Consider the following 20,989-nt stretch of genomic DNA (forward strand, 5'->3'; position numbering starts at 1 on the left):
GGTTCCCAGGTTCTTTGTAGCTTTGTAGTAGAAACTGTAGTGGACATTTGGTGTGGGGCGAAACAGGAAGGGGGGGGGGAGGATTAAAGGATTTAAGTCCTGGATCTGAGCTCTCTAGCTCAGATCCTGCTTTACATCATTACTCTTTGTATCACCTGGAATAAACTGCGTTTGGACTTTCCTACGGTCTCTGTTATTTCCACGTTTGAGAGTCTGACGGGACAGGTGTGTGTCCGTTGCACCAGGCGCGCGCCTGGATGTGAAAATCGCCCCCTGCCCCCCCCCCCCCAGCCTGGCCTGGTCCCACCCCCCCAGCCTGGCCTGTTTTCAGCTGGCAGAGCTTTCTCTGAGAAAAGGTATGGGGGGGGGGGCGGGCGGTGGTAGGGGGCAGAAAATACATAGTGCGTCCCAGGTGCTCTCCTGCCCAGCTACGGCCCTGGGCACAATATTGTGTCTTTGAACACCCAGCTTTTAAAATCATCTTTTGCCTTTCAAGAACTGCAGTGCCCAAACTCATGACTGAAGAAGCAATCTTCATCAGTGTATTGTCATAGTTATGGTCCTAATGAGAAAATTCCACTTAAGGACAGTCACTCTATACCATAACTGAGGAGAATTTGTTTTAGAGCCAGGAAGTCCCAGATGCAATCCTTGGTAAAAGGAACAGGACTCAGAATGACCTCTCTGAACTTCTGGAGAGCCGCAGCCAGCATAAGATCACCCAACCCTGGACCCAGCAATTTTATCAATAGTGGTTTTGCTTTTCACACGAGGCTGCCTAGTTTGCTTGGGGGGACGTTTTCTTGCAAATGGCCTGTCAGAGAATTCCACAGCCACAAGGGGCTCCCCCCCCCCATGTGATTAACAAGTGGAAAGCAACCCCCTCCTATGAGGAAAGGAGAATAGCATGGGTGGAGTAAACTTGACTCAAAAGTGGTATGTCTTGAAATCTCCCTTTAGAAGCACACATGGACAACAACGCAGGGCAATACAAGCCACAAGGAAATGGTTTTAATAGTGACAAAGCTCATACAAGACAGATGGTTTCAGGCCAACTCAGATACTAATCATACATTATCAACACACTTAAGTTCAGACATTCAATTTCCAGAGGATCCGCCGTCCGCAGGAGAACACAGCTGCTGGCATTCTTGAGAAGTCTCCCCCCATTTTTCCATTAACAAGGGGTTAAAAAAAAAACCAGGGAAAAAGCCACCAGAAATTGGAATTTATCGTCAGACATACTGTATACATCTTTAAATTCAATGATGACATCTGTTAAATTCAATAAGATGACACCACAACGAAAAAGCACACAGGGTTATGATGCATGTTAAACAGCGTCAATGCAAACACCTTTTTAAAAAAAGAATTAAAATTACTCCAGAAAGAAACTGAGCAGTCTCAACCATCTTTACATCCAAGCAAATTTAAAAAAAAACATTTTAAGACAAGTACAAACCCAATGCTTTCGCTGTGTTTTAAAAAAGTCAACTTAAGCATTCCTGTCAATCCGGACATCAATCTCTCTGCCACGGAGCTGGATGCCGTTCATCATGCGGCAGGCTCTCTCAGCAACCTCGGGGGATTCGAACCGAACAACGCCGCACCCTTTTGACTTCCCACTCTCCATCTTGATGTCTGCATACAGGACGTGACCTGAAGGAAAGATAGCATGAAGAATCCACTCCACAAGGGGCGGGAGGTTGGCAAGGGTTTCTGGTCGACAGGCTAATGTCAGCTGACCTCCTCTAGAGACCATTCAAGTTCTATAGCAGCAGTGGCGAACCTATGGCACGGGTGCCAGAGGTGGCAGAGCCTTTTCTGTGGGCACGTGTGCACAGAGTCCGTCATGTGGAGGGGTGGAAAATCACACACACCCACACACACACATCTAGGCTGGCCTGGACTTGATCATTTACCTGGGAGTAAGCTTGGTTGCTGGCAATGGGACTTGCTTCTGAGTAAACTCTCTTAGGGTCGTGATTCACCCATTCGAAGCGTTACACGGTTGCTTCACCAAGCTTACTCCTGAGTAATACATTTCTAAACTTAAACCTGAATCAATTCAGATTCAATTGGAGTGTTGGCACTTTGCAATAAAAAAGTGGGTTTTGGGTTGCAATTTGGGCACTCAGTCTTGAAAAGGTTTGCCATCACTGTTCTATAGGCAGGCAGTTTGGCAAGAAGAAACAATATCATGCAATCCATTTCTCAGTGTTCTAAAGGATAATTGCTCCAGAGATGAGTCAAGAACGTAGGTTACTCACAATCAGCTTTTGAGTCTGTGGCCCTGCCTTTCAGAGAGTAGGAGGGTGGAAAATTACACTTTTTTTTCCAGTGGTAGTACCCCGCTTATGGAATTACCACCACCCCCACCCCCAAAGGACACCTCCTTTACTAAATTCCATTTAATGATGACTACCATGTGCTATTGTTCTGACGCAACATTGTTTTAAACCACCTTGGAGTTGTGATGTTCAAAGACACAGCATAATTTTTTTAAACACAAATAAGGGCTGGCCCCTGCTCACTAAAGGGGCTGCAAGTTCACTCTTGCCAGACACAGTTTCAGGCTCAACTAGGAAAACCCAGCCTACCTCAAAGTGGTATTGTGTCAATTAAGCGGGGGGGGGGGGGGATTCCCTGCATGTCACTTTGCTCTCTGGTAGAAAACTAGGATCATGGCCTGTGACTTACCACATTCATTGAACTTGTCTTTCAGCATTTTCCATGTGAAGTCAAAAGGAAGCTGGAAAGAAAAACAGACAGCCTCGTTGTCAAGGTGTTTCTTTGCTGGTTACAACCCTCGCTAACTGAAGCCCTGCCACTGCACCTGAGGGCCACTGCACCAAGCCACAGTTTGCAGAGAGGTAGGCCCACGGAATTTATTTTATTGTATTAATATCCTCACCTCCCTCCACCCAGGACAATAGTCCCCCAGTGCCCCCTGCCCATTTCTGTCCCCTAGACCTCCAAATTCACCCACTGGAAAAAGGAAGGAGAAAGCCCAGGCAGAGCCGGAGCGAGGGGGAACTGCGCCCGGGGTACACACACATCCTGCGCCCCTGCCACACCCGTTCTGGCACACGCCTGGTGCGTCGCGCACCTCCCCCCCTCCCCCCGCCTTCTTGGTGCTACGCCCCTGAGCCCAGGCACAAGCCAGTAGTCTGCAGCGGGTGTTAACCCATCACAAAGCAGTGACGTTGCCCGCAGTGTCCTACCAACTCACATTTCTCACAAAAATCTGGCAAGCTTTCCTGGCCATGCCGGGAGCCGCGGCGGCGGCGGCAGGCCCTCCGGTTCCAAGGGCTCCAGTGAAGCTTCCGGCAGCGAAGTTCCCCCGGTCCATATCCATCGTCCTCTCGAAGGTGTTCCCCATGGCCAGCCCCATCCTGTCTAGGCCTGCCCCCATACCCTGCCCCATGGCTGGACCCATCCTCTCCATGGTCGTGGCAGCTGCCCCCATGCGGTCCAGCCCCATTCTGTCCATATTGCTGGCTGCTATGCGGTCCAACCCCATCCTATCAATAGGGGCGGCCCCAATGCGGTCTAAGCCTGCTGGCATCCTATCCAACACGGGGCCCATTCCGGCAGGTACCATACGATCCATGCCCAGGCCCATTCTATCCATGCCGGTCCCCATCCGGTCTACGCCAGTGCCCATCCGGTCCATGGTGGTACCAACACGGTCCATGGTAGTCCCCATCCGGTCGAGACCAAAGCCAAGGCCCGTACCCATCCTTTCCATCCCTGAGCCCATCCGGTCTATCCCAGAGCCCATCCTGTCTATGCTGGTCGCCAGGTGGTCGATACCAAGAGGTGCCATTCGGTCAATGCCAGACCCCATCCTATCTACACTGGTACCCATGCGGTCCAGCACTAGCCCCATCCTGTCCATCTCGGAGCCCACTCTCTCCATCCCATGTCCCATCCCAGAGGGCAGCCTATCCATCCCTGTGGCCATGCGATCAATCCCAGGGGCCATCCTATCAATCGTAGGGATACTGGCTCCGCCTCCGCCACCTGGAACGAGAAGACAGGAGATGGCTGCATCAGTGTCGACAGGGATTTGACCGCTTCCCAAGTGCCGAGAAACACTGTCCTGCCAGGTTGCAGCTCAAGTGGTTTTTTGAATTCGCCATCAATTCTGCTAGCCTGGGAATGGAGACAGGGTCTGATCAGAGGTGAAGCCTTCACCAGAAATCCTGGAGAGATCTGTCACTCTTTGGTCCTTTCCTTTGGAGATGGGGGGGATGGATCCCATAGGCCAGTGGTGGCGAACCTTTGGCACTCCAGATGTTATGGACTACAATTCCCATCAGCCCCTACCAGAATGGCCAATTGCCCATGCTGGCAGGGGCTGATGAGTAGTGTAATTCACTAACATCTGGAAGTGCAAATTGCTTCCCTGCAACCGGCCAATACCACTAGCGGCTGGTGCCTTCCCTGGGAGCAAGGAGCCATTACACTCCTCTAGCTTGGCCACTATGCCACATGGAAATGCCACTGCTGGCAAACAAATCCACAGAATCCAATCCAAAGAAATCCCATCCCTCTTCCCTTCCAATGTCAGATGTCTGTTGGTTTTCACTCTAGTAAAGTCCACTGCCAATTTGTTTATGCTGAAGAAGAGGGGTTTTGTACATTTTGTAACCATCGTATAGCGTTTGGCAAAACTAGCAATACAGGGAACCTTAACTTCTGCTTTTCACAGTCGGGGGGGGGGGGGGCAACAGAACAGATCCATCATAAATAATCCTCAGTTTTTGAAACATTTAATCTGAGTATTCCGTGCCAATTATAATTTTACACTGTAGCTTAGCTTGAGTAAGCAATCCTTGCCATATGTAGCAAACAGTACACTTGGCCATTCCCCCTTAGCCTGCAGGGTGAGTTTTTCTGCACAAGCCCCTGAAGGCTGCTCCCATTGGGCCTGGCCAAGCACGCCCCCGCTGCTCCCCCTCCTGCTGCTCACCTGCCCCCACCCCCACACGAAGTTTCTCTAGGCCTGTTTTAGACGCCAATTTGGAACCACCAGTACTTGGGTTGGTTCCACAGAACAAGACAAACTTTGGACTACCGTGTTTCCCCGAATATAAGACAGTGTCTTATATTAATTTTTGCTCCCAAAGATGCGCTATGTCTTATTTTCAGGGGATGTCTTATTTGTCTGTGTTCTGTTCGTCAGGCATGCTTCCAAACAAAAACTTTGCTATGTCTTACTTTCGGGGGATGCCTTATATTTCGCACTTCAGCAAAACCTCTACTATGTCTTATTTTTCGGGGATGTCTTATATTAGGGGAAACAGGGTAGATCCCTCAGAGCCATTCTGCTAGCAACTCGCTTTCCTCCCATGCAAGGAACCCCCTTTCCGCAGTGTGTGGCTTAATATTGAAGTTGAGGTCCTCTCTTTGGGTTTCACTTGGGAGTCTTTACTTATGCTTACTGCCCAAGAGAGATTTCACCAATTAAAAGCTAGCTTGATTGGACAGGAATATCAATTTCTCTTGAGTAAAGCTAAGAGTTCCTGTTCTCCGTTGCTCTTTGGGATGACTCCCCAGAAACGTTGCCCTGTCACCTATCTGGCCCAACCGGTAAGTCATCAATTTAGGAGGGTCCTGGATCTAACTCCTTTCCTTCAGCTTTACTTCTAGCTCATTTTACTAACATTTTTCATTCTGAGCAACGCTGTCTGTTTTGTCTTCACGCTGTCAATTTCCTTGTTCAAATTTTACTTCACCGTCCTAAACATGACAGTCTCAGATCTGATTTGGTTGCATTATTCCCTACAGAATTTGTCTCTTCCAGATAAAACAAAAATGAGTAAGCTATTGAATAATTCTGAAACAGAAATATTGGAAGCTTGTAGCCATGTTCCTATTGCATGTTCTGAATGTTTTGAAATAGCGTTCTTTTCATTTTAGCCTATTTATGATGTTTTAAAATTGTATTTATTATCTGCTGTACACCGCCCAGAGCCCCTCGGGGATGGGGCGGTCTAGAAGCCCAAAGTATAAATAAATAAATAAATAAATAAATAAATAAATTGTAATTTTTAATGCCTAATAAAGGATTCTGACACCCATTCCAACCCTGGTTTTCCATAATTGAAGAAAAAATGGCCTCTATTGGACTGTCAGTGGATTCACTTTGCCCTTTGTCCTATTCAGAAGCTTATAGGAAATTAAAAGGTCAACTATTGGATAGAGAGTTCTCTACCCTAATCACCGCAGCCCAGAAAACGTGCTCCCCCCTGTATTTTTCTCTCCCATTTGAACGGGGCCACTTGGCACACTACCTGTATTGCTTAATAAACCCTGTTCAAAGGAGAGGCATAATGCTCGCCAGGTTCAATGTTATGCCTTCTGCCTTGTTACATGGCAGATTTAATAAGCAAGAAAAGACTAAAAGATTGTGCCCCTGTAACGATGGCTCAGTTGAATCTCTGGCCCACCAATTACTTCATTGTCTCAGATTCAAGGAAATCAGATCCAAGTATGTGAATCTCACTCCTTTACATTTACCCCATCTCCATGATTTAATTAGATTACACTACTTGTTGGACAACCCTGATCCTTCTCTCTGTATGATAGTGGCAGACTTTCTCTTGGAAATTACTAAATGCCAGTAGATTTCCTTCGTCCTAACATGTATATCCTGTATTGTATATGCTTTTTAATCTGTTTTTATTATTGTTGTACTGCTGTCTATGCCAATAAAGGCTTGCTTCTAAAAAATTTTTTTTAAAATAAAGGATTCTTCATGCTTTGTGACTGTCGCAAAGCCTCGGCACCTTATTCCTCAGAAAAGCGCCACCGCTAAAAGAAAAATCTGTAGGATCCATCCACAGACTAGTCCCCGCCCCCCATCAGTATTCCTTTCAGACCCTCCCTCCAATCTCTCACAAAGGCCAGAGCAGGAGTCTGCAACCTGCGGAGCTCCAGATGTTTGTGGACTACAATTCCCATCAGCCCCTGCCAGCATGGCCAATTGCTGGCAGGGGCTGATAGGATTTGCAGTCCACGAACATCTGGAGAGCCGCAGGTTGCAGACCCCTGAGCTAGAGTTACTTCCTGTGAAGTCAATTAACCGTCTCTTCCTCTCATGCTGGGTTTCCTCTAAAGGGAAAAGAAAGGAGGAAGAGAGAGAAGAATCACGAGAAGTCACTTCACAATCCCGAAAAAATTTGGCTAAGACCTCTCAGATGGCAAGCCCCAGGCTGAACTGGCAGAAAAACTCAGACCCAGGTCCACTGATTATTCCACACCATCACTGTGCCTCCTGCAACCTGAGTTTGTGCACAAGAAAAGCAATAAGATGTCAAGATTCTGTGAAGCCCAGTTACGATTTCAGCTCTTCCCTGGCTCTTGTCAGGAGACAAAGGGGTAGGCCACAAACAGATGGCAACATGGAGACCCCCGGCATGGTTTGCTGTTTGTTTTTGCTGGTAGGTTTTGCTTTGGACACGTGGTAACTTTTTCATCCTTTGAGCCAGCTAGCACCTGCCTTTATCTTGGGTTTGGCCTTGAAGACTCCACAGTGCCTGAGAATGCTTCTAGCGGTTTCATCCAGCTGCGATCCCAAACCGGGGTGGGGATGGGGGGGTGTTTGGGAGACGTTTGGGAAAAAGATATTGACCAAGAGATGTTATAGTGGAACTCAGCTCCAACAAAGCTTGCTTGTATGCTGTTCATAATATCCTGTCAATAAACCGATTTCTGAACTCAAGAGCCCGGTTATTGCAGGGCTTGACAGATCCTAAGAGCAAGACCAATGCTGGCGCTTAAATTACTCACCCATTGTGTGCTGGTCTGCTCTGAGCCTGAAAAGACAACGTTAAGGGGCCAAGCTCTGCACTATCAAGTGGCCAAGCAGCTGATCTGCTGCAAAGACATGGAGTCCCAGGTCAAGTCACGATGAACAATGGCAATTCCCAAACCAGGAAATCAGGCACACATACCTATTCCTCTATCCAGAGTGTCTCCAAAGCTACGAGGCATTCCCATGTCATTTCTGGGGAAGTCCCTTTCAAAGCTACCTCCAATTGCACGATCCATCTCTGCAAGGAAGGAAAGAATTTAGTTCTCTGCTGGAACAGCCATACGTTTTAAGCCACTAAGAAAAGATAAATCTACTCTAGGATCTTGTTCCCACAGCTGTCAGCGATATGCTTCCAGAAAGCTCACAGACAAGGCAAAAAAGCAAATGCCCGCCCTCCAGTTTAGTAGTCAGAGATGTATAGAATGAAGTAAAGCAGTGCTTGAGACTTGGGATTCTTGATTTTGAGCCTTCTGGATATTTATGTGTCTTCCAGGACGCTTTTCCCCAAGCTGGCTCAGGGCAGTTTACAATGAAGAGTTTACAAACGACGGGACATGTTCGGCTGCATTGTGCCCACCACACTGATTTATGTAAACAATTTGTTGAGCTGCACATCAATTTGAACCTTGCTCTCTCCAATAGGGCCAAGACGCAGATACTTCTTAATGACTGCTGTTCTAAACGGACTGCGGATGTCGCGAAGTTCTTAGCTCCGGCTTTGTTAAAACACTAGCCACTCTAACTTTGATCTTATTTTAGTTATCCTTGTTTTAAAATTTTAACTTATGCCCAGTTGTGGGACTGAAATAGTTTAACAACCGGTTCCAGTGGTGGGATTCAAATAATTTAACAACTAGTTCATTACAAGCACCATTTTAACAACCAGTTCTACCAAAGTTGTGCGAACCTGCTGAATCCCACCACTGCTTATGCCTAATAAAGGTGATCAACTGACTGAATGACTGAAGAGTTTACAATCACATGAAACAACACCACGCAATAAACCCTCTAAAATTAACCACCAAATTCCATAGTACATAATACTTTGGCGCTGTTGAAGTGGAGGATAGAATAAATCAAAACCAATATTCCTCTCCCCCCCCCCGAGTCTGCATCAGTCATGGGGCGGGGAAAGGGAGGGAAAGGGGAGGCCAGCATGATGGAAAACTGTTGCTGTCCTTGACTATAGGCCTGGTGGAACAGCTCCATCCTACAGGACCTACAAAACTGCGATAGATCTTATCCTGGTCTCACTCAGTAGACCATTCTTCCAGGATCGGGGTTGAAAAAGCCCTTTCAGCATTCTGCTTTGCTCCAGGTTCCAACTCCCCCCCCCCCCCCCCCCCCCCCCCCCCCCCCCAGGGTATATTAACACGTTTCTCAAGCGCAAACATCAAGGGTCCTCACCGTTCATCCTGCCAATGTTCATTCCGGAAGGGAAACGGCCCAAGCTGTCCATTCCACTGAAAGGGCCTTCCATCCCTGCCAAATATATATTTTGTATTAGATGTTAAGGAACACCAGCTGGCAGATTTTGGCTGATCAGAATTTGGGCAGGGGAGGGCAGAGTGCAAGAAGGAAGGAAGGCCGCAGAAGTTCATCAGTGGATTTTTACAAGATTAACTGGCCAAACAAAGACGATATAAACAGGTGTTTTTATAGGGATGCATCTCGAACCACAGCCCCTGGTCCCAAAAAGCATTTATTTATATCCCTCTTTTCTGTCTAACCAGATTTGGAGATTCAGGGTCTCAAAAGTGGACTATGAAGTCTGTGAAAGAGGGTCCACTTTTTAAAAATATATATATTTTTGTCTGTTATGATTTTGGTTTTGTGGTCGGGAGCCACTCATTTACCTTCAGAAGTTGATTGCATTTATTTTTAAAATATTTTGTATTCCACCTTGAGTCACGGTTTTGGAGTTTTGCAGGTTTTGAATCTGTTTAACAAAACCAGATGATACTTTCTGCATGCTGGACAATAATTGGCTTGATCGCAATAATTTCTACAGTTGTGTTTTGGTCACATAATAGGCCTAACTTTCACCATATGTCTTCTTGTATTTTAGTGAGAGTTGAAATAAAAATATTTTAACACACTTATGACGACTGAGGCTGAGGTTAAGCTTGGGAGAGCCACTCTTATCTCACCTCGGTCCTGGGTCCTTTTCCCTCCTAATAACTCCAGACAGCTGATTTCTCAAAGATTTATTGTAAAAGCTTGAGACGTGGTCAGAGAAGGATCTCTGGGCCATGGGTTCCCAGAATGGGGACAAAGAACCAAAAGGGATATGACCACCTAAGCAATCCCTTAACTGAATCTAAGTTTTATTTCTTTGTTTTCTGTTTTTCAATAAAAATCGTTGAGACCTCAGCTGGTTGGAGTTATTGGAGAAAAGAACCCAGGTTTTAATGAAACAAGCATTGGCTCTCCCAGGCTTGCTTTCATGATAACACTAGATTCTGCAACTGGTAAAGGATCAACCAAGCAACTCCCTTTTTAGCTAAAAGGCGGGAAAGAAAGCCTGGAGACAGAATCCAAAAGCTGTTTGAAAATTATCGGCGTGTACAGCTGGGGGCAGATGTTTCGTTTGAGTGGCCTTTTTTCAAATACTGGGTGGAGGACTCAAACATTAGGAACCCTACCATCATGCTCACTAGCCAGCATGTATACAAGGTCATTTTAAAAACATTCAAGGTCTTAGTCTTGGAAGTTATCAACTGGGGCAACCATCAGAATGGCAGCAGAGCCTTGTGGCTGTAAGCTGAGAAAACTCAAGATGGCCCACAAAATAAAAATGGGCTGAACGAGGCCAATGCACAGGGTTTTGTTCTACACTCCCACCCACCGCAGACAACAATCAGATGCTGCTGAAACCACAGAGGGGAAGAGGCGGGTGGAGGGGCAGCTGACCAGTCTTTCAAAACTGACTGTAAGGCAGGTCTCTACCCTAACCTCACCGCTTCCCCCTTGTGGTAGCTGCCATTCCAGCACTCACCTCCCATTTTGTTCATTCCAAAGCCCAAGCCTTCGATGCCCATCCCTAGAGCAAAGAGAGTGGGAATTAAGACACAGCTCAATATGTCTGCTCTGCTCAGATCCCCTGGAGAGACCAGGGCTCAGCGGTTAGAGCAGGGGTCTTCAAACTATGGCCCTCCAGATGTTCATGGACTACAATTCCCATCAGCCCTGCCAGCATGGCCAAGTGATAGGGCTCATGGGAATTGTAGTCTCTGAACATCTGGAGGGCCATAGTTTGAAGACCCCTGGGTTAGAGTGTCTGCTCGGCAGGCACAAAGTTGCAGGTTCCATCCCAATTAAAATCCCCAGTTAAAATGATCCAGCAGCAGGCGATGCGAAGGTTTCTGCGTTTGGCCATCGAATCACAACTGACTTATGACGACCCCATGTGGTTTTCAAGGCAAAAGACATTCAGGTGTGGTCTGCCTTTGCCGCCCCTATTTCATGACCCCCGTGTTCCTTGAAAGGACTTCTATCCAAATACCTGCCCACGTCGAGGCTGCATGTGCGTAACTGGCACGAGGTCACCTAGGAAGTTTCCACAGCAGAGGTGGGGATTCAAGCCTGGTTTCCCCAGACCCTAAACCCACTCCTCTGCTGCCCCAAACCCTGGGAGCTTCTGCTCATCCCCATATTCAGAAGCATCCAAAGGACCGCTCTGCATTGAGATACGTTGTTGGATTGTAATGGGACAATGGACACCCCCGTCCCTCCCTCCTCCCAACACACACACACACACGGGGTGGGACAGATGTTCTCTTGAACAAGAAAAACACCACGTTTTGGATTTAGAGAGGGTCTCTTCAACTGCACAATCTTCAAAGGGGACAAGGGACGACTCCCCACCCCAGCTACCAGCCCATACTACCCAATTCGGCTTCTGCTACCTGGTATGCCACACACACACAAAGATGAAATTTTTGTTCTGCTCTCCCACATTTATTAGGGAGACATCTGGTCAACTAGTCAGTGGCTGTTCTGCTCTTAAACAGACAGCAGTCATTTTTGGTTCTCTAACCTGCTGCATCTTCACAAACTTTTGCCGGCAGTATTCCACGCCAAGGCCAAACGCTTTGTCCCGCCCACTCCCTATTTCTGCAATTCTGCCTGATATGGAGCCCCTCGGCTTTCAAACGCTCACTTCCTACTTTGCAAGCCATAAATGCAGCTTGACCATTTTTAGATTTCTCTGTGTTTCAGCTGCCTGCCGTCTCTGAACTACAGGTGGAACTTTGCAATCCATCTGTGGGTGCATCTCAGCTGGTTTGGCTCAAGGTCCTGATAGCAAGCAATTCATGGTGGTGGTGGGTTTTCCGGGCTGTGTGGCCGTGGTCTGGTAGATCTTGTCCCTAATGTTTCGCCTGCATCTGTGACTGGCATCTTCAGAGGTGTATCACAGAGAAAAGTCTGTTTCACACTGTGCCTAGCGAGAAGGGAAAGTTTAGTGGGGTATATTGTCCATGTCCCAGGGTTATATATACCCCACTAAACTTTCCCTTCTCACTAGACACAGTGTGAAACAGACTTTTCTCTGTGATACACCTCTGAAGATGCCAGCCACAGATGCAGGCAAAACTTTAGGAACAAGATCCACCAGACCACGGCCACACAGCCCGGAAAACCCACCACCGCCAGTTGAATCCGGCCATGAAAGCCTTCGACAATTCTGCACATGCTTGAGGGCCTTCACCAGAAATGCAAAAGGTATCAGCTTTCATTTCAAAGAAAATTTCTAGAGCTCAAGACAGCGCTCAAAATTCAACTGTGTTCAAGAGACCAAAGAAAAAGCCCCCTGAAGGAGCAAGCCACTAAGACCCACCACAGCTTCTGCAGAGCACGGAGCTTTGCCATGTTGGTACAGAGAGTGTTCCTGAATTAAAGCTCGACCCCCACATCCAGCTCCACACGCTGTTCTGAGAAAGCAGCAACACTCCCCATTGTGCAACTGCAAAGCCTAAGCCTTCGGGGGGGGGGGGGGGGGCCCCCCCCCCCCTTCACCCCACCCAAGAGTTTTGAGATCTGAAAAGGGCAAGAGGAGAAAAGGCCAAGGAGAATGTCTCACTCACCTCCAGGCCCGATGTTGCCCATGCCGAGTCCCTTATTTAAGTGGTTGGCGTCAATCGGGAGCCCTCCTGGCCCCAGCCCCATGCCAATGCCCCCAAGGCCATCTGGAGAGAGAAAAACATGTTTTTAAACAATCTACCCAAGCCCACCACAGCTAAGCATGAGAAAGCATGAGAAAGCTTACAAGAAGAAGGAGGAGGAGGAGGAGGAGGTTGGATTTATATCCCCCCTTTCTCTCCTGCAGGAGACTCAAAGGGGCTTACAATCTCCTTGCCCTTGCTCCCTCACAATAAACACCCTGTGAGGTGGGTGGGGCTGAGAGAGCTCCAAAAAGCTGTGACTAGCCCAAGGTCACCCAGCTGGCGTATGTGGGAGTGTACAGGCTAATCTGAATTCCCCAGATAAGCCTCCACAGCTCAGGTGGCAGAGCTGGGAATCAAACCCGGTTCCTCCAGATTAGATACACAAGCTCTTAACCTCCTACGCCACTGCTGCTCAAGAGACAGGAAGCACCGTGGCCCACTGGCAGAGCGTCCACATGACAGGCTGAAGACCGCAAGCTCAACCTCCGAGCAAAAGTATTTTATTTTATTTATTTTCTGGTCTTTCTCCGCAGTTGGGGGCTCAAGTGGCTTATGTTGTTCTCTGAGTTTTATCAACGTAACAACCATGCGAGTTAAGCAAAGAGGTGTGTGTGTGACCGACTCAAAGTCACCGAACAAGCTTTCATGGCAGAGTGTGGATTCAAACGTGGGACTCCCAGATCCCTGCCTAATAGCTATATCGTCTGGTTCGATGCTTCTCTGTCCAAGGCTCAGAACAGTAGTTAACAGTTAGTGGAGACAACACTCAGCTTGATGGATCAACAGCCTGACGCCACATAAACAGCTTCAGAGTCCATTTCCGAGAGGAATCACGTCTAACCATCATTCCTACTGTAACTGGCTTCCACAGCAGCTCAAGGAGTTGTTTTAAAAATAAATCCTGCAAGCAGACAGCTCTGGAAGTAGCTGACAGTGACATAAATTAGCTGATGCCACTCAGAAAGTCTTCAGCGCTGACTGGTTTTACCAAGAAGGGTTTGGATTTAAATCCCCCCTTTCTCTCCTGCAGGAGACTCAAAGGGGCTTACAATCTCCCTGCCCTTCCCCCCTCACAACAAACATCCTGTGAGGTGGGTGGGGCTGAGAGAGCTCCGAGAAGCTGTGACTAGCCCAAGGTCACCCAGCTGGCGTGTGTGGGAGTGCCCAGGCTAATCTGAATTCCCCAGATAAGCCTCCGCAGCTCAGGCCGCAGAGCTGGGAATCAAACCCGGTTCCTCCAGATTAGATACATGAGCTCTTAACCTCCTACGCCACTGCTGCTCCTAAATGACAGATTCCACAGCCATCTTTAAGAAAGATCTTCTCGCAACTGTTATAATAACCATAGGGAAGAAAAAGCTACCTGGACAGCAGGACACTTGGGAAGGAGGGCAATTTTCCAATACAACGACAAAGACAACAGGATTTGGTTCCTGAACCAAACTTAATATAATCAATTTTCACAGATATTTTAAGCAAAAATCACTGTACAGGAAATGAAAAATTAGCGATGCAGTGATACGAATGATTAAAATACACACCATAGATTAAATACAAAATGCACAATTTCTGTCCAAAGCTTTCAAACAGCCAGATTGTATCACTGAGGAAGCCTTTTGGCTAAAGCATGTTTGGTTTTACTGATTTAAAAAAAAACAAACCTATTTGTGATGTATCAAAGTTTTGGATAATTTATCATACATAATCCATTAGTGCACATTTTATTATTAAGCCTTTTGACAACCTTCTTGGCTACCTGGTTCTTCTGGGGAGATGTTTGTTCTTCCCCTTTTCTGCTTTGATTATAAAGAATCAGCAATTGGCAACCTGGCTGCTGTGTCTGGAACCACGAATGGCCCAAGAGGAAGCAGGAAATAAGTTTCCAACTAACCGTTCCACCCCCCAGGTGAGATTCACAGGTGTACTTACGAGGAAGCTGCTGGGGCCGCTCCGGAGGGAAGAAGTCTGCTTTTGGCAAGGCTCGTTCGTCCTGGAAGAAGAGGCAGTCACAAGCAACAAAAAAAGGTATTTAGAAAGAATACGTGGATTTGTACTTAGTGGAAACTTTTGTAACTTGTCTTTCCGTCCTCCATATGGAGACACGGAATACCTTCACACGATACATCGGCCGTACTGTCAAAGGCTTCCACAACTGGTTGCAGTGGGTTTTCCATGCTGTGTGGCCATGTCTGGTGGGTTTCGCTCCTCATGTTTTGCCCACATCCATGCATACCACGTGGCATGTCTCTGAAGAGGCCAGACACAGATGCGGGAAAAATATTACAAGCTAAAACCACCAGACTGGTCACGTAGTTCAAAAAACGACCACTGGACGCTTGTTGTGAAGGGCCATTCTCCTCTGAGCCTCGAAGGAAGGAGCCCTCCAGTTTGGGCACCTTGGCTTGGATGTTCCAGATTCGTTCTGCTAATAAAAGTCCTTCCCCATGAGCCTCTTGTGTCAGGGAAGAAGAAGAGTTGGATTTATATCCCTCCTTTCTCTCCTGTAAGGAGACTCAAAGGGGCTGGCAAACTCCTTTCCCTTCGCCCCTCACAACAAACACCCTGTGAGGTGGGTGGGGCTGAGAGAGCTCCGAAGAACTGTGACTAGCCCAAGGTCACCCAGCTGGCATGTGTGGGAGTGCACCGGCTAATCTGAATTCTCCAGATAAGCCTCCACAGCTCAAGTGGCAGAGCGAGGAATCAAACCCAGTTCCTCCAGATAAGAGTACACCTGCTCTTAACCACTATGCCACAGAAAGCTCCTCCACTGTCAGAATGGATTGGTGGGATCCCCTGCCCACTATACTTACCATCTTGACATGCATCGGTCTATCAAACAACAGCTGCCCGTTGAACATGGCTGAAAGGTACTGGGGTCAAGGATCACCCACAAAGATTTTGCCCATCTGAAGACATCCCTTTTTGAGCAGAGCAGCCTAAAATAAACTAGGTGATGGTTAAAGTGAGGATGGTCATAATCCACAGAATGTGAAACAGAAGGGGAGGGAGGACACCCGCACAAGAACGGCACTAGCCAGGCAGACCAGAGATAAGAACCAAAGTAAAACCAGCATAAGCACTAACTATTTAAACAGGCAAAGAATCCGATATGTTAAGCAAAGCACTGAGGAGTCCACGAGATGTAGGAACTTCGCAGAGCAAACCAGAGGCAGCCAAATTAATACCCAAAGGCAGAGAGTCCCACGATGTCAGGGGACACACAAGGTCCCAAAAAAGCATCCAACACCAACCTATTCATTTTGCTCACACCTGCCTCTCTCATCTAGCCAAAAGTGAGTAAAACCTCTGGGTGCCAAGGAATGCCCACTTCTCAACTTCTCAGCCTGGAAACAGAAATTTAATCATGTGTGCAACCACACACACTCACCGCACAGTTTTGCTGATGGCCAAAGAGGAAAGTGGCACCTTATAACTCTAATGTACAAGACAAGGAAGACCATTGACAGCTACGACCTGGTCACTGTATATGAAAAGGGGGAATGCAGGGTGAGAAATCATGGCTGCACAATCCTCTATTAAAAATAAAAACAAACATTGCTGCACTTAAGACCCAGTTAAAAGCCATTCCAGAAGAAAGGGTTCTAAGCCTACCCTTGCATTCCAGCATGCTAATTCGCTGTAGGGAAGGTTGGTTTTACTTTTAACATGGAGAAGAGTCCATCGTACCTCAGGGCAACAAGCTTTCCACCATCACAGTAAGAATCAAAGAGTTGGAACAGACCACAAGGGACATCAAGTCCAACCCACTGCCATGCAGGAAGACCCAATCAAAACGCTCCTGACAGATGGCCATTCAACCTCTGTTTAAAAACCTCCAAAGGAGGAGACTCCGAGGATTCTACTGTCAACAGCCCTGACTGTCAGGAAGTTCTTCCTAATGTTTAGGTGGAATCTCTTTTCCTTCCTTTGAACCCATTATTCCTTATCCTAGTCTCTGAGGAGAAGAAAACAAGCTTGCTCCCTCTTCAACATGACATCCCTTAAATACTTAAGTTTGGCTATCATGTCACTCTTTAACCTTCTAGCCTCCTAACTGTCAAGATCCCCTAGACCAAACAACAAGACACTTGTAGAATCACAAAGATTTCTTTATTGCAGGCATGTCAGATCAAGTTCAAAGACAGCTCTGCCAGACAGGCAGCGCTGTGAATCATATTGGGCTAAGAAATGGCAAATGCAGTTCAATGTAGCAAAATGTAAAGTGATGCACATAGGAGCAAAAAATCCAAACTTCACATACACGCTACAGGGGTCAGTGCTATCAGTCACAGACCAGGAAAGGGATTTGGGCGTCTTAGTTGATAGTTCCATGGGAATGTCAACTCAATGCATGGCAGCTGTGAAAAAGGCAAACTCTATGCTGGGGATAATTAGGAAAGGAACTGATAATAAAACTGCAAAGATTGTCATGCCCTTATATAAAGCCGTGGTGCGACCACACTTGGAGTACTGTGTCCAGTTCTGGTCGCCGCATCTCAAAAAGGATATTGAAGAGAGAAAAAGTGCAGAGAAGGGCAACAAGGATGATTGAGGGACTGGAGCACCTTCCTTATGAGGAGAGGCTGCAGCGTTTGGGGCTCTTTAGTTTGGAGAGGAGACGTCTGAGGGGGGATATGATTGAAGTCTATAAAGTTATGCATGGGGTAGAAAATGTTGACAGAGAGAAATTTTTCTCTCTTTCTCACAATACTAGAACCAGGGGGCATTCATTGAAAATGCTGGGGGGAAGAATTAGGACTAATAAAAGGAAACACTTCTTCACACAACGTGTGATTGGTGTTTGGAATATGCTGCCACAGGAGGTGGTGATGGCCACTAACCTGGATAGCTTTAAAAGGGGCTTGGACAGATTTATGGAGGAGAAGTCGATCTATGGCTCCCAATCTTGATCCTCCTTGATCTGAGATTGCAAAGGGCTAAGCAGACCAGGTGCTCGGGAGCAACAGCCGCAGAAGGCCATTGCTTTCACATCCTGCATGTGAGCTCCCAAAGGCACCTGGGGGGCCACTGCAAGTAGCAGAGAGTTGGACTAGATGGACTCTGGTCTGATCCAGCTGGCTTGTTCTTATGCTCTTATATAAGCAAAACTTCCCCCTCCCCTCCCAACCAGATAGTGAGCAACAAAGTCAAAAATGTCCAAGATGCTTGGAGGTTATTTAAAAACACAGTCTTGAAAGCTCAACTGGAATGTGTTCCACAGGTTAGGAAAGGCAGCGCCCAGTCCAAAAGAAAGCCACCATGGTTAACAAGGGACGTTGAGGAAATTATTAGGGGAAAAAAGATGTCTTTTAGAAAATGGAAGTCCAACTTAACTGATAAAGAATACCAGAGAGAACACAAATGGTGGCAAAAGAGAAGCAAGTTAGCTGTAAGGGAGGCAAAAAAGGATTATGAGGAACGCATGGCTGTGAACATCAAAACCAGCAACAAACAGTTCTTCAAGTACATCAAAAGCAGGAAGCCAGCAAGGGAAGCGGTAGGCCCGTTAGATGACAAAGGAACAAAGGGTGTGCTAAAAGATGACAGGGAGATTGCAGAAAAGCTGAATGAATTCTTTGCATCTGTCTTCACCCAAGAGGAGGTGAGGAAAATTCCTGCACCTGAACCAAGCTTCTTAGGAGGTGAATCCGAGGAACTAACGAAGATAGTGGTAGACAAGGAAGAAGTTCTGGCAGCCATTGATAAACTAAATGCTACCAAATCCCCTGGCCCAGATTGCATTCACCCAAGAGTTCTTAAAGAGCTCAAGCATGAAATTGCTGATGTTCTCACATTAATATGCAACTTATCCTTGAAATCAGGTTCCATCCCTGAAGACTGGAAGATGGCCAATGTCACACCAATCTTTAAGAAAGGATCTAGGGGGGACCCGGGAAATTACAGGCCAGTCAGTTTGACATCTGTTCCTGGTAAATTAGTAGAATCTGTCATTAAAGATAAAATTATAAAACATGTATGGGGGGGGGGGGGTGGGGGGGGGGGGGGGGGGGTGGGGGGGGGTGAGGGGGGGGGGGGGGGGGGGAGGGGGGGTGGAGGGGGGGTGTGGAGGTGGGGTGGGGGGGGGGGGGGGGGGGGGGGGGGGGGGGGGGGGGGGTGGGGGGGGAGGGGGGGGGGGGGGAGGGGGGGTGTGGGGGGGGGGGGGTGGGGGGGGGTGGGGGTTGTGGGGGGGGGGGGGTTGGGGGGGGGGGGTGGTGGGGGGGGGGTGGGGGGGGGTGGGGGGGGTGGGCGTGGGGGGGGTGTGGGGCCGGGAGGGGGGTGGGGGGGGGGGGGGGTGGGGGGGGGGGGGGGGGGGGGGGGGGGGGGGGGGGGGGGGGGGGGGGTGGGGGGGGGGGGGGGTGGGGGGGGGGGGGGGTGGGGGGGGGGGGGGGTGGGGGGGGGGGGGGGTGGGGGGGGGGGGGGGTGGGGGGGGGGGGGGGTGGGGGGGGGGGGGGGTGGGGGGGGGGGGGGGTGGGGGGGGGGGGGGGTGGGGGGGGGGGGGGGTGGGGGGGGGGGGGGGTGGGGGGGGGGGGGGGTGGGGGGGGGGGGGGGTGGGGGGGGGGGGGGGTGGGGGGGGGGGGGGGTGGGGGGGGGGGGGGGTGGGGGGGGGGGGGGGTGGGGGGGGGGGGGGGTGGGGGGGGGGGGGGGTGGGGGGGGGGGGGGGTGGGGGGGGGGGGGGGTGGGGGGGGGGGGGGGTGGGGGGGGGGGGGGGTGGGGGGGGGGGGGGGTGGGGGGGGGGGGGGGTGGGGGGGGGGGGGGGTGGGGGGGGGGGGGGGTGGGGGGGGGGGGGGGTGGGGGGGGGGGGGGGTGGGGGGGGGGGGGGGTGGGGGGGGGGGGGGGTGGGGGGGGGGGGGGGTGGGGGGGGGGGGGGGTGGGGGGGGGGGGGGGTGGGGGGGGGGGGGGGTGGGGGGGGGGGGGGGTGGGGGGGGGGGGGGGTGGGGGGGGGGGGGGGTGGGGGGGGGGGGGGGTGGGGGGGGGGGGGGGTGGGGGGGGGGGGGGGTGGGGGGGGGGGGGGGTGGGGGGGGGGGGGGGTGGGGGGGGGGGGGGGTGGGGGGGGGGGGGGGTGGGGGGGGGGGGGGGTGGGGGGGGGGGGGGGTGGGGGGGGGGGGGGGTGGGGGGGGGGGGGGGTGGGGGGGGGGGGGGGTGGGGGGGGGGGGGGGTGGGGGGGGGGGGGGGTGGGGGGGGGGGGGGGTGGGGGGGGGGGGGGGTGGGGGGGGGGGGGGGTGGGGGGGGGGGGGGGTGGGGGGGGGGGGGGGTGGGGGGGGGGGGGGGTGGGGGGGGGGGGGGGTGGGGGGGGGGGGGGGTGGGGGGGGGGGGGGGTGGGGGGGGGGGGGGGTGGGGGGGGGGGGGGGTGGGGGGGGGGGGGGGTGGGGGGGGGGGGGGGTGGGGGGGGGGGGGGGTGGGGGGGGGGGGGGGTGGGGGGGGGGGGGGGTGGGGGGGGGGGGGGGTGGGGGGGGGGGGGGGTGGGGGGGGGGGGGGGTGGGGGGGGGGGGGGGTGGGGGGGGGGGGGGGTGGGGGGGGGGGGGGGTGGGGGGGGGGGGGGGTGGGGGGGGGGGGGGGTGGGGGGGGGGGGGGGTGGGGGGGGGGGGGGGTGGGGGGGGGGGGGGGTGGGGGGGGGGGGGGGTGGGGGGGGGGGGGGGTGGGGGGGGGGGGGGGTGGGGGGGGGGGGGGGTGGGGGGGGGGGGGGGTGGGGGGGGGGGGGGGTGGGGGGGGGGGGGGGTGGGGGGGGGGGGGGGTGGGGGGGGGGGGGGGTGGGGGGGGGGGGGGGTGGGGGGGGGGGGGGGTGGGGGGGGGGGGGGGTGGGGGGGGGGGGGGGTGGGGGGGGGGGGGGGTGGGGGGGGGGGGGGGTGGGGGGGGGGGGGGGTGGGGGGGGGGGGGGGTGGGGGGGGGGGGGGGTGGGGGGGGGGGGGGGTGGGGGGGGGGGGGGGTGGGGGGGGGGGGGGGTGGGGGGGGGGGGGGGTGGGGGGGGGGGGGGGTGGGGGGGGGGGGGGGTGGGGGG

General features: G+C 51.5%; 1 protein-coding gene across 1 annotated transcript; it reads right to left on the reverse strand.

Moving 5' to 3' along the window:
• Positions 1-989: 989 nt before the first annotated feature.
• Positions 990-15,927, reverse strand: HNRNPM (heterogeneous nuclear ribonucleoprotein M). Its single transcript, XM_048497570.1, has 9 exons — positions 15,804-15,927; positions 14,923-14,983; positions 12,913-13,014; positions 10,824-10,868; positions 9,233-9,307; positions 7,965-8,063; positions 3,233-4,026; positions 2,701-2,752; positions 990-1,659 (listed from the first exon to the last, which is right to left on the reverse strand). The coding sequence occupies exons 1-9, from the start codon at positions 15,849-15,851 to the stop codon at positions 1,496-1,498; spliced, it is 1,440 nt and encodes a 479-aa protein (XP_048353527.1). The 5' UTR covers positions 15,852-15,927; the 3' UTR covers positions 990-1,495.
• Between the last annotated feature and the right edge of the window lie 5,062 nt (positions 15,928-20,989).

Source organism: Sphaerodactylus townsendi, linkage group LG05 (genome assembly GCF_021028975.2).
Source record: "Sphaerodactylus townsendi isolate TG3544 linkage group LG05, MPM_Stown_v2.3, whole genome shotgun sequence".
NCBI lineage: Eukaryota > Metazoa > Chordata > Lepidosauria > Squamata > Sphaerodactylidae > Sphaerodactylus > Sphaerodactylus townsendi.

Excerpts from the sequence above, each read along its gene's own strand:
- HNRNPM (XM_048497570.1), bottom strand. The coding sequence starts at position 15,851 with ATGTTCAACGGGCAGCTGTTGTTTGATAGACCGATGCATGTCAAGATG. Across the intron at positions 13,015-14,922 it reads GCGGCCCCAGCAGCTTCCTC|ATGGCCTTGGGGGCATTGGC; the intron begins GTAAGTACACCT and ends TTCTCTCTCCAG. Across the intron at positions 1,660-2,700 it reads AGACAAGTTCAATGAATGTG|GTCACGTCCTGTATGCAGAC; the intron begins GTAAGTCACAGG and ends TCTTTCCTTCAG.